At 36.4% G+C, this 13325-nt stretch overlaps 2 protein-coding genes across 2 annotated transcripts; both read left to right on the forward strand.

Moving 5' to 3' along the window:
• Positions 1 to 903: 903 nt before the first annotated feature.
• On the forward strand, positions 904 to 8882 carry LOC120070315 (CBL-interacting serine/threonine-protein kinase 9). The gene is made up of 14 exons (XM_039022236.1): positions 904 to 1364; positions 1463 to 1525; positions 2756 to 2827; positions 3000 to 3107; positions 3202 to 3282; positions 3972 to 4025; positions 4163 to 4288; positions 4367 to 4456; positions 4689 to 4811; positions 5117 to 5224; positions 7876 to 7992; positions 8083 to 8139; positions 8336 to 8410; positions 8498 to 8882. Exons 1-14 carry the CDS (start codon positions 1188 to 1190, stop codon positions 8570 to 8572), a joined length of 1326 nt encoding a protein of 441 aa, XP_038878164.1. The 5' UTR covers positions 904 to 1187; the 3' UTR covers positions 8573 to 8882.
• Positions 8883 to 10093: 1211 nt separating this feature from the next.
• On the forward strand, positions 10094 to 13075 carry LOC120070313 (3-ketoacyl-CoA synthase 1). Its single transcript, XM_039022235.1, has one exon. The coding sequence runs from the start codon at positions 11248 to 11250 to the stop codon at positions 12832 to 12834; it is 1587 nt and encodes a 528-aa protein (XP_038878163.1). The 5' UTR covers positions 10094 to 11247; the 3' UTR covers positions 12835 to 13075.
• Positions 13076 to 13325: the final 250 nt, after the last annotated feature.

Here is a 13325-nt window from a genome sequence, read left to right on the forward strand (position 1 = left end):
ACAAAACTACATCAATGTAAAATATAGGAAACTAATACATATTCAAACATGAACATATCTAAATTGACATAAACGAATGTACTCTTGACCGAGAGGTCAAAGATTCAAATTCCATGCAAGATCGAAGTCCCATGCATACTCAATCACAAAGCATCTTTGAAGTACACATCTAAGGTGTCCCTAAATGAAAAGTTAAAGCCTTAAGTGTTCGGTCTACTAGAGGTCGAACTCAATCCCTACCTCAAAGGAGTAATGTTCAAGGCAAGCCCAATGAGAAGGTCTTTAACCTCGAGGATCGATGCCGCCAGTATGACTCATGTCCTAAATGGATATTAGACAACAAACTCTATAAATATTTCCTCACCACCACTTTAAGGGGTAAGTAATATTCGTAATGTTTAGGTTTTTGTACTTATTTAGCCATTGGAAGTGTTTGGCTCGACAACATACTGGTGCGACATAGGTCGACCCAAATGTACTTGCAAGCTCAAAAGGAGCTCTATCACACATGTCCAAAATTGTGACAAGATGAACGTACCAATAATATTCAATAAAAATTTGTTTATTTAATAAGAACCTCAGTAAATAAGACATCAATTATCATTTGAAAAATCTAACAAGTTTCATTTGTATTCAGCAATTATTGAGCAAAGAAATAGAATAAAGAAAGAAAAGGGGGGAGAGAGAGATTCTTTCCTATTCTTGATTAATAAACTCATATCATTGGATATATTTAAATTTAATTATTTGTTCTTCTTTAGTATATATATAAATTGAATTGACCAGGCGTTGAAACTTGAAAGGATGCATTTTTGGAATATTCTTAAATAGTTAAAATTAATAGAATGGTCCATTTTAAAATGATTAGAACCAAAAAAACAGATGAAAAGAAAAGATGAAAGAAGCAGAGCCACGGAAGATTCAACATTCTGTGTGTTACCATCCAAAATTGCAATGGCAAATTGCCAAAACGCCAAAGCATTAGGAACGAAACGAAGGACCCACCTTATCCAATTCGGCCTTTCTTCCTCTTTCCTCCATTTCGTTACTGTCTTCTTCTCTTCCAAGTTCAATTCCAAATCACCCATCCTTCTTTTTCTCATCTAATCAAAACAACTAACAAACAAACAATTTCCCTTTTCTGTCATTTCTTCCCTCAAGGATCGTTGGTTTTTGGGTGCTGGACAATGAACGTCAAAGCTCCGGCGACGAGGACTCGTGTTGGGAAGTACGAGCTCGGTAAAACCCTCGGCGAGGGCACTTTTGCTAAGGTTAAGTTCGCGAAGAACGTTGAGAATGGTGACTATGTCGCCATTAAGATTCTCGACCGGCAACAAGTTCTTCGCCACAGGATGGTCGAACAGGTATGGGGTGCTCTTCTTTGTTTTTTTGGGCTTGTTATGTTATTTGTTGATCACCCACATCCCTTGATTTCATTGTTTATTGATGATGATGTTGGCAGATTAAAAGAGAGATTTCAACTCTGAAAGTGATCAAGCATCCGAACGTTTGTAAGATTTATGAGGTACCATGATCAATTCTCCTTGTTTTCATTTCCTTGTACAGTGATACATTTTTGGTTTTCTTGTACAAATAACAGGTTCATGTACTCATTTAAATAAGTGGCTAATCATGCTTCGAGATTAGAATGAATTGACAAGTTGGGTTACTACTAGTTTGGCATGTAAGGTTATTAGGATAAGCTTGAGTTGGAGGGAAATGGTTTACAGCCACCTACCTAGGATTTAATACCTGTCAATTTTCTTGACAAACAAATGTATTAAGGTCAGACAGTTCTTGCATAAGATTAGTCGAGATATGCATAAGCTGACTCATGTGTTCACAAATGAAAGAAAATAAAATATATATATTCAAAATTCAAAGTCAATGTATGGGATTTTTGTGGTTTAAATATTTTGACTAAAGATCTCCTATCTATCGATCTATAAAAGTGCAAATTACATGACATTGTAGTTAGGATAAAATTAATTTGAGTGGACTCAAGGAAGTTGTGTTTAATTCTAATGTTTAGTTACATTGTGATGCAGTCTCTGCTTGCACATCACTTAGCTTCTCTAGTTTTTGCTTGAATTGTTGCTGTTATACTTGGTCGTTGTATATGCCTTGCCTTTATATATTATTTATTTTTTTAATGCAAGCACTACTTTTCATTAAAAAATGTTCTTGGACTTTTCTTCTTATTATTTATTTCTTTTCTAATCTTCATCCGCATCTCTTTTGGTTTTGTGTGGCTTTTGTCATTCTTTACCATTTGTATAGAACCCTTGTAGTTGTAAATATATGCTTTTTCTTCACCTAATATATATCTTAAGTAGTTAAAAGGTTATATTTTAGCATGTTGTACGAGTTATATCAGTATTGTTGTCTATGAAGACTTCATTCAAGTTGATCATTTAAAATTCTAAATGCAGCAACCAGACCATATAGTTTCACTGGATTACCGGTTAACATTTGCTCGACAGAAAAAAAAAAAAAAAAAATCATATAATATTGTGTGTTTTTTCCCCAGTGGTACTTATACTGAGCAAGATAAATAGTAGTTCTATTTTCCCCTTCTTTGTTCATAAAAAAGGAGAAAACGAGCATAAATTCTTGTGAAAAATTGATGTGCTAATTTATGGTTTAAAGACACTTTTCTTTATACATTGTTTTCAATATTACGGCCAAACACGTGAGAAGAAAATAAGATACTTCTTGGATGCATGTGTTTGAATTCTTCTGTTCTTGTTGATAGGTTATGGCAAGCAAATCAAAAATCTACATTGTTCTCGAGTTTGTGGATGGAGGCGAGCTCTTTGACAAGATAGTAAGACATTGTGGATGAGATTCACATTCGTATTTCTATTTTACGTCTGTACTTGGTTGTCTCTATAGTTCCTTATCTTAAATTTACTTGTATGATAATCTCCTAACCAAAGAGATTCTGTATTAGCACCCGTTAGTACATTGTTAGATTTCTTGGACATTTCTGTTTATAGGCTGCAAATGGAAGGCTTAAAGAGGATGAGGCAAGGAAATTTTTCCATCAACTTATTAATGCTGTAGATTACTGCCATAGTAGAGGCGTGTACCATCGAGATCTGAAGGTTTTAACTGATATTTTGATCTTTTAAGAGACTTCATTTAGTGTATGCAATTAAAATGGTGGTGGTTAATTGACTGCTCTGTCTGCCTTTGCAGCCTGAAAATCTTCTTCTGGATTCACATGATGTTCTTAAAGTGTCAGATTTTGGATTGAGTGCATTCTCGCAGCAAGTAAGGGTGAGTTTTGCTCAATACTTCCAGAGGTTCTTTCAAGATTTTTCTGTCCAGTGTTCAGTGTCTTCTTCCTACAGCTTGGTTATTCTCCAGATGTTTATAACTTCCAAATTTAACTTCAGTTTCTTATCTTGTGGGTAAATAAATTAGATAATGGAAATGATAGTGTTAGCAAGGAGATGTTTGAAGCTTCTCCCACTGAATCTTTCTTTGACAAAAATTATTATACTTTACATCAGATATGTCAAATATAGAATGGGATTGCTGCTTTCTTTTGGTATCAGATTTTTGTTCCTTTAGGCATTAGCTTTCTGTTTCATTTAGTGTCAAGGCATCTGTTAGGGCACCTATCAAGCATGTTTACAAAAGGACGGGCAAAAAGGGGCTTGCACCATCAACAGCAGGTAGTTATTAGCAGGACCCACCGTACGACCAGCAGGGGATTACGGAATGTGTGGAATGTTGGTATTTAAACGTTTTATGGTGCTAGGGTTAGTTATCTTGTATTTTGTGTATGACCAGTAGTCTTGTGGAGAGGGCAGCCCTCTTGGTTTGTCTTGGCTGTACGTTGGTATTCGCTTGTGTGTTTTCTTTGTGTTTGGATTCTATTTCTCTGTTCTGGAATTATCTTTATTTTGAATACCATCGGGTGAGGAAGAACCCTTACAGGATCATTAACGCTATTATTGCAGGGTGATGGTCTTCTTCATACTGCCTGTGGGACCCCAAACTACGTAGCTCCCGAGGTGTGCATATATATTTCTTCCTTCTGTTAACCATTAGGAGGATATTTGTATTTCTACATCTGAATAAAGAATGTTAATTATACTTACTGTAAAAGACGTGCTAAGTTTTTGTGTTTGCTTTTGATATACTATATCAGGTCTTCAAAGATAAAGGTTATGATGGTACATCATCAGATATTTGGTCATGCGGGGTCATTCTCTTTGTTCTTATGGCTGGCTTCTTGCCTTTTGACGAGCCAAATCTAATGTGTTTATATAGAAAAGTTAGTCTTTGTTTTGTTTTGTTTTTCCTATATACACAGATGTAGTATTTTCTTAATATATTTGATATGAATTTTCAGATTTCCAAGGCTGATTTCTGCTTTCCATCATGGTTCTCAAATGGTGCGAAAAAACTAGTTTCCCGCATTCTTGATCCAGACCCTACTACTGTAAGTTTATAACTACTATTTTTATGTACCTTATTTTTGGTGTGATCTTCTGTAAGTATATATTCCCGGATGCATGATTAAAGAGGAATTCATGCCTCAAATGTTTTATATGTCCAAATTTGGGATTTTGTAGAATGAAATGATTTAACTGTTACTTTGTATCTTATAAGAAAAAGAAATGATTTAACTATTACATTTTTTTTAACTCTGATTTTCTTTCATTACTCTACAGCGAATAACGATAGCCGAAATTCAAGAAGATCCATGGTTCAAGAAGGGCTACACACCTGCTCATTTTGAAGTGGAAGAGGATATAACTCTCGATGATGTAGATGCTGCTTTTAGCAGCTCGAAGGTAAGAATTTTATCACAAAACAATACCTTTGAGCCACAGATTAATGTAGTGGAAATGAGAGTTTCGATGTCCTCATTACTGGCATTGTCAATATGTTTGAAAGCATATGGTGGATGATCTCGAAGATATATCAGACAAGAAAAATATTTGAGAAGAAACAAAGTCAATCCTATCAAAATCCTTCTCTAAAAAACAATTTAGTTAATAATATTTCTTAAATCTCTTCTGTTTTTCTTCTTCATACACACTTGATTCAGTAATATAAAGTTCTTTCTGAAGTTGTTTCTTTTAAACTTTTATTCAAGGAACATCTTGTGACCGAAAGAAAAGAGAAGCCAGTGTCCATGAATGCTTTTGAGCTTATCTCTAGGTCACCTGGTTTTAGTCTTGACAATCTATTTGAGAAGCAGAAGGTACGTATTTAGTAGTATTATAATAGTTCTTTATAATTAGTGAATCAATATCACATGTATCAATGGCAATGCACAACTAAGTTAAATACATTTTCTTGGGTTGTCGAATCTCCACAAGAAACATTGTCATTTTGAACTTGATAGGAATCATTAATCAAAGTATAAAGATTCTCTTATTGAATTCAAACACTGTCGCCTAATGGCAATATTACAACACCATATACTTTCCTTCTCTCCTTCCCACTCTCGAGAAGAATCAACACCAAACATAAAAACTGACTGTAAACAACTACCTATGACATATATATAGTCCCTATATTCCATAACCACCCAAGAACTGTAAATAACTACAAGTTCTTCTAACTACTATCCATCCTTATCTTTACTACTATTAGAATACTCCCCTTTTTCATAAACACTGAGATTTCCCTTTTTACCCTTACAACAATATTGAAATATAATAGGAGGCCTAACATTACCCTCCCTTTCTAAACTCGACTTATCCACAAGTTGGAAAGCTGGAAACTGTCGTTCCAAATCCTCCATCACCTCCCAAATTGATTCATGTTGAGGTAGACCTTTCCAAGCCACAAGCACCTCCCAGGTGTTAGTCGAGGGATTCTTGCGATAGTTGTAGGCCCCCATAGGTTCAGTCACCTACTCATAGACATCAGAAAAACAAGATGGTGTGGGATGTGGAATCTGATGCTGTCCCAACACTTTCTTCAACTGGGAGACATGGAAAACAGGATGGATGGATGCTTCAGGTGGTAGTAAAAGGCGATAAGCCAAGGGGCCAATCTTCTCGATGATTTCGTAAGGGCCAAAATCTTTGGTGATAGCTTTTCATTCCACTTTCCGAGGAAAGAAGTTTGTCGGTACGGCCATAATTTCAGAAATACCCAATCCCCCTCTTGAAACTCAACATCACATCGCTTGCAGTCAGCATACTTCATTTTAGATTGAGCATTTTGCAAATGATCCTTGAGGGCCAGCAAGGCAACATCACGGTCCCAAAGTTGCTGATCCAAGTTGGAATTAGAGGTGGCTGATGCACCATAATAAATCAAAGGGGGTGGAACATGACCATACACTGCTTGAAAGAGAGTAATGCCGGTAGAAATATGGTACGTGGTATTATACCAATACTCTGCCCAATGCAACCAATCAAACCACTCTTTGGGCTGCCCACTGCAAAAACAACGGAGATATGCCTCCAAACAACGGTTAACAACTTCTTTTGACCATCAGATTGTGGATGGTAGGCCAAACTATGATGCAAGCGTGTCCCTGCAGCTTGAAATAATTCTTGCCAAAAATGGCTCATGAGAACTTTATCTCATTTGGATACAATTGATTTGGGAAACCCATGTAACCGAACAACCTCCTCGACAAACAGATCTGCCATGGAATGTGCAATGAATGGGTGTTTCAAAGCCATCAAATGGCTATACTTAAGTGATCCACGACATCCAAGATCCCATCAAACCCATGAGCCTTCGGCAAGCCTTCAATAAAATCCATAGATATGTCATCCCAAAAAGCCTCTGGAATATTTAAAGGGAGGAGTAAACCAGCAGGGCTGAGGGCCAAGACTTTATTCCGTTGGCATATCAAACATTCTTCCACATATTTCTTAACATCATCCTTCATGCCTTCCCAATACAACTCCCCGTTTAGGCAAGCACGTAAGAACCCGGAGTGGCCCCCAAAAACAGTCATGGTATGCGTGTAAGATAGTGGGTATTAAGAGGATTTTGACAAAACGTTTGTACTTGAGAACCCCTTGAGTGAATGAAAAACGAGGAACACTACTCATCTTCACACAATTGTTTAATGATACACTGGAGTTTGGGGTCTGAATGCACTTCTTTTTTAATTACCTCCACATCAAGAAGGGCAGGGACTGATAAATGAGCCAAGTGGACCGGTGAGGGAACCTGGGATAGAGCATCAACAACCTTATTATTTGATCTGGGCTTATATCGAACTTCAAAATCATAACCCAATAATTTTGCAATCCATTTCTGATGTTGTGGTTGTATGACACGTTGCTCCAATAAGAATTTTAAAGCACGCTGATCGATTTTGACCACAAACTTCTGCACAAGCAAATACGGACGCCACCGTTGGACAGCCAAGACCACAGCCAAAACATAAAACTGACTGTAAACAGCTACCTATGACATATATATAGTCCCTATATTCCATAACCAGCCAAAAACTGTAAATAACTACAAGTTCTTCTAACTACCATCCATCCTTATCCTTACTAGTTACTACTACTAGATGACTCCCCTTTTTCATAAATACCGAGATTTCTCTTTTTACCCTTACGATAATATTGAAAAATAATAGGAGGCCTAACAGAACTCTAATGTAAAATTGTTCTCGTGATTGGTTCTCTTGGGATTATACTTCTCATGTTTTTTTGGCTTAAAAAAAAAAAAGAACTCTATTGTCAAATTCCCACCTCATTCTACCTAGCTACAATGGTAAGCTAAAATTTCCTGATGAAATGATAATATTGCAATAACTGAGCCGAGGATATTCCATTTCCTGAGGGGTACGTGCATCTTAGATTGGTTAGATGACTATTTCCTTGGAGGCCATCAATAGAATTGATTGAAGTCTTTTATTTTTATTTTTAGGCTGTTGCAAAGAGGGAAACCCGTTTTACTTCGCAAAGCTCTGCAAACGAGATCATGTCGAAGATTGAAGAAACTGCAAAACCGATGGGGTTCAATGTACGAAAACAGGACTACAAGGTAAGCCTTTATTGACTGATGTGTAAGATATGTATATTTCTGAGTAGAGTTCTGTTAGAACACATGTAATGAGGTACAATGCCACTGCAGATGAAGTTGCAAGGTGACAAGACTGGGAGGAAAGGACACCTCTCCATAGCTACTGAGGTATAGAACTAAAATATTATTACTGGTTAATATTACTAACTATTCTCATACATCGAACTCGTTCCAATACAATGCAAAAAGACAAGCTTCTAGGGAGTCAAAGTTCTGAATAAATATAAGTTGGCCTCATTATCATCAGGCCCCATTCTGTCAACATATGATCTGATGCCAAATATTTTTGCCCTTTGAAATCCAGGTGTTTGAGGTGGCTCCTTCCTTGCATATGGTCGAGCTTCGGAAAACAGGGGGCGATACGCTCGAGTTTCATAAGGCATGTCATCTGGAAAATACATCATTCCAAAGCTAAATTTTACAAATGCTGTATATACTAATGTGATTTTGCATTTGCATATGACAGTTCTACAAAAGTTTCTCTTCAGGATTAAAAGACATAATGTGGAGAACTGATGGAAATACCGTAGAAGGGAGCTAATCTCTCTCCTCTTCATAACGCTGCTGTTATGAAGTTGATTCCTGAGATGCATTGCAGGTATTTCCTGTTGTCACATTACCGACGTCGAAACAAGAACTACACATAATAGAGAAGCTTAAGAAAATCTGTACTTTTTTCTTGTTTCTCAGAACTCATTAAATACAAAGTAATTGTACAAATAATCAAAGTTTCTGTAGTAAGAGAAGTGATTTCATGCAAGACTACATTTGCTTTTGCATGATTCAATTTCTTCAAATTCAAATAATCATAATTTCTGTTTAAATATACTCATTTAAGCCCATTTCTTCAACTTACAAGGAAATTCTCCCAATAACTTTCTGTTCAAAAGATGCTACATATTAATTACTTCATCAAGGTCAAATTAGGTAAGTTGGATAAATTAATTACTCATTTAAAGGGATTCAATTAATTATTGTATTAACTAACAATGATCAATATTAAATGTAGTCCATGATTAAGATTTCTAAAGTATATCGGGTAAGATTTTCTTTTTTGCTCGCCACTATGTTCATTCTTACCTGAAAAAGTCGATTCAAAATAGTTCAAGGGATGAAGGGAGGAGTCTAGAAGTTTAAGAAAATAATAATAGGGAAAAAAAACTTGAAGAAATGTGAGCATGAAGATGAGCTGGGAGTCAGAGAAAATAAAAGCATAAAAAATGTTAGTGCATGATCTAAAAGAGAAATTGTAGGTTCAATTAATCATAGTTTAAGAACATAAACTGAAATGAGATAAGAGCCTGCCTTTCTTAGTGTAGAGGAAATTGGCTCCAAGTGTAGTTCAAGAAAATAAATGGAACAATGACAGGAGTTAGAATTGTTAACTCACCTGGTCCTACTTTTATTAACAAAATGGTTATCAATCAAATGAACCCCTAAAATAAATTTTAGAATAATCTTACATAAAGAACACTATTCATTTTGAATTTAATGAAAATAACAATTTAATACACTTCTAGTTTTTAACAATTCAATTGATGTATTTTCCAATTTGTAACAATTTAGTTTATGAATTTTAATCAACAACAATTTAAAGTCTGTTTCGATTGACTAGAAAAAAAAAAAAAATTTCAAATAAGTCATTTTTATTTAAACTTTTTTTCTTTTTATAAAAATGGTTTAAAATACATATTTCAAAAACTATTTTGAGTTATCGTCAAACGCTTCAATTTTTTTTTTTAAATAACTTATTTTCAGAATTAGATAATTGAAAAATCAAACCAAACACACCCTGAGTCTTTCTACTATAAATTTTGTAACAATTTAACCCATACCGTAACAATTCAACCAATGTACTTTTAAAGTTGAGTATCATATAGTATTATGAAACCAATCTAGTCTTTGTAGTTTATAAAGACGTTTGACCTCTAACCCGTTCATCAATCTATCCCTCAGTAATATTTTCTATTATAAAAACTAAAACATTACAGTACATGCATTAAATTGTTACATACGAAAATTTAAAGACTAAGTTATTACAAATTTGAAGGTACAAGATTAAGGTTGTGTTTGGTTCAATTTTTCAAATATTTAATTTTGAAAAAAGTCATTTTTTATTGAAATGTTTGATAACCCCTCAAAATAGCATTTGAAACACTCTCAAAGTATATTTTAAATAGTTTTGATATAAAAAAAGTCTTTAGTAAAAAAGAAAAAGAAAGAAAAAACAGTATTTCGAATTTATAAGAAAGGAAGGAGAGGAGAGCCATAACAATCGTTGGTTTGATTGTTTGTAATTAGAGGAATCTGCCCTCCCTCCACCCTATACCCAAAAAGGGAAGCTTGGGCTCTGTCCTTTCTCTGTTTTAAGTCACTGTGAAAGGATAAACAAAACCCAAAAGAAGCAACGTGTTTTATTATAGTCTATGGTCCCAACTTGTTTCAGACATGCACAGTAGCCCTATGACATCAACTGATAGTAATGGCATCCTTCCAAAACAAACTTCAATTTTCAATAAAGTTAACATAAAAATGCTTCAAAAGAAAAAAAAAAAGTGATAAGAGTAACATTTAGGACTAAAAAAGGCTGAAGCATTGACAAATTATTCATTCATATCTGCAAAGAAGAAGAAAAAAAGCTAGATGGAAGAACTGATTCGGGGATGGAATTCTGTTTAGTATGGAGGTAGATATTTATCCAATTTCAAATAAGGCTGCCTAGCTATCCAGAAGAGTAAAAAAGATATACAAATAAATATCTAACTACCTATCTCAAAACCACTACAATTTGAAAATGATTTCTCCATTAATTAAGTTTCTTATTAGAAAGGTCTTTCTCTCCAACTTACTTGCAGAGGTGTGTGGTTGTTGAGCTATCTCACCACTCTTGGAACTACTCCCATTTATTTTAGAAACACGCCCTCTCCTTCCTTCTTTCCTTTCACCCTTCTTCTATTCTTTATATCCATTCTTGCTTGGTGCTGCCAAGTGCCAAACCCTCTTTACCTCTCTGTCTCTCTCTTTCTCTCTCTGTGTCTCCTATGACCCAACCAGCTGGAAGTTTGAGAGGGTGAAAGTCTTTGCCTTCATTAATTTCTGCCTCTCTTCTTCTCTGAATTGACTTATACAAAAGCTGGTGAATATTTTTCTTCAAGAAGGGTGAGATTTGAGAGAGTTCTGCACAAAGCCTATCACAGAGAAATTAGTATATTATATATGGAGAGCATTGAGATGGAGACAGGGAGATTAACAGCAGAAATGGAGCTCAAGGACTCCTCCTCCATCCTCACTAGAATCCGGCAACGCTTGCCGGACTTTCTACAGTCAGTCAAGCTCCAATATGTCAAATTAGGATATGGGTATTCAAGCAACTCTGCCACTACTCTTATGTTCCTCGTCATTTTGCCTCTGTTTATTTCCATCGCTATTCAGCTTTCCGGTTTCAAACTCTTCCGGGTGTCTGAGTTACTGCCGACCACAAGATTTCAATATGGGATTGATGCAACTACGGCCATAGCCGGTTTGCTATCGATACTTCTCCTTGGCCTCTACTGTTCCAAGCCATCCACGCCGGTTTATCTGGTGGAGTTTGCCTGTCATAAACCAGCGGATGTAAGGAAGATGACGGTGGACAGCTTCCTGGAGATGAGTGCAGAGAGCGGTGCCTTCCAAGAGGATGCCCTTAAGTTTATGTCGAAAGTAGCAAAACGAGCCGGTCTTGGCGACGAAACCTACTTGTCGAGAGGAATTACTTCTCGGCCGCCGAATTTGTGTCTTGACGAAGCACGCTTCGAAGCGGAGACTGTAATGTTCGGCGCACTCGATGCTCTGTTCGAGAAAACCGGCTTGGACCCGAGCGAAATAGGAATTCTAATCGTCAATTGCAGCTTATTCAACCCCGTACCATCGCTGTCCGCCATGATAGTGAACCATTACAAGCTTCGAACCGACATTAAAGCCTACAATCTCAGTGGAATGGGGTGCAGCGCAAGCCCTATCTCGATTACGCTCACGAAGGACCTTCTCAATGCAAACCCTAACACGTACGCTGTCGTTGTGAGCACCGAAAGTATAACCCTAAATTGGTACTTCGGTAACGACCGTTCGATGCTGATCAGCAATTGTCTGTTTCGGATGGGAGGAGCCGCCGTGCTGTTATCGAACAAGCACAGCGATCGATCCCGGTCAAAATACGAGTTGATTCACACGATTCGGACTCACAAAGGAGCTGACGACGAAAGTTATAATTGCGTTTATCAGAAAGAGGACGAGGAAGGGAAAGTTGGGGTTTCACTCGCGCGCGAATTAATGGCGGTTGCAAGTGAAACATTAAAGACCAACATTACGACTCTAGGTCCTTTGGTACTGCCATTTTCAGAGCAATTCGCCTTCATAGTCTCTATGTTGAAAAAGAAAGTACTGAAAGCAAAGGTGAAACCCTGCGTACCAGATTTTAAGCTCGCATTCGAGCATTTCTGCATCCATGCCGGCGGAAGAGCGGTGCTGGACGCTCTGCAGAAGAACCTCCAACTGAGTGATTGGCACATGGAACCCTCGAGGATGACACTCTACCGATTTGGGAACACATCGAGTAGCTCCTTGTGGTATGAATTAGCATATGCAGAAGCAAAGAATCGGGTCACGAAAGGCCACCGTATCTGGCAGGTGGCATTCGGAGCCGGATTCAAGTGTAACAGCACAGTTTGGAAGGCGCTGAGAGAAATTCCGGCGACCGAGTGCGACCGAGTTAACCCATGGATCGACTCAATTGAAAACTTTCCGGTCAAGGTTCCTGTTGGCTAATAATCATAGCGTCTAAAATGCAGAGTTTTCCATCAACAAATCCACGTGGGACATTAGAACGGATGTGGGTCCTCTCATTTAAAGAGAAAAAAAAAAATTGAAGTTTACTTATTATTTTATTTCCATTTTTTTAATCAGTTTATTTATCTCTCTTTCGGCTAAAAAGAAAAACGTGAAGAAAGTATGTGAATACTTTAAAAATGGTGGAAAATCAAATATTTTAGGTTATTGTATTTTCGCATTATGGGTTGATTTCAATTTTGCGATTTTGTTCATAACCATTCGAACTTTTGACTTTAAAGAAAATAGTGTGTGTTAATTAACGTTAACTAAGTTCACATTTGGTTCAATTCATTTATCATTTAAACATTTTATTTAATTCAAACCCTTTAGGTAGGTCACCTAATAGTTTATATGTGAAAAAGATGAAAACTATTCTATTTAAATAAAGTATGAAAATTCAAGTAGTTATCAAATCCAACTTTAAAATA

This window comes from Benincasa hispida, chromosome 1, assembly GCF_009727055.1.
Source record: "Benincasa hispida cultivar B227 chromosome 1, ASM972705v1, whole genome shotgun sequence".
NCBI classification, from domain to species: Eukaryota; Viridiplantae; Streptophyta; class Magnoliopsida; order Cucurbitales; family Cucurbitaceae; genus Benincasa; species Benincasa hispida.

Bases quoted from the DNA above. Each gene is read 5' to 3' on its own strand.
- LOC120070313 (XM_039022235.1), top strand. From the start codon at position 11,248: ATGGAGAGCATTGAGATGGAGACAGGGAGATTAACAGCAGAAATGGAG.
- LOC120070315 (XM_039022236.1), top strand. From the start codon at position 1,188: ATGAACGTCAAAGCTCCGGCGACGAGGACTCGTGTTGGGAAGTACGAG. The intron at 1,526-2,755 runs GTACCATGATCA...TCTTGTTGATAG, and splicing joins ACGTTTGTAAGATTTATGAG to GTTATGGCAAGCAAATCAAA. The intron at 3,283-3,971 runs GTGAGTTTTGCT...CTATTATTGCAG, and splicing joins CATTCTCGCAGCAAGTAAGG to GGTGATGGTCTTCTTCATAC.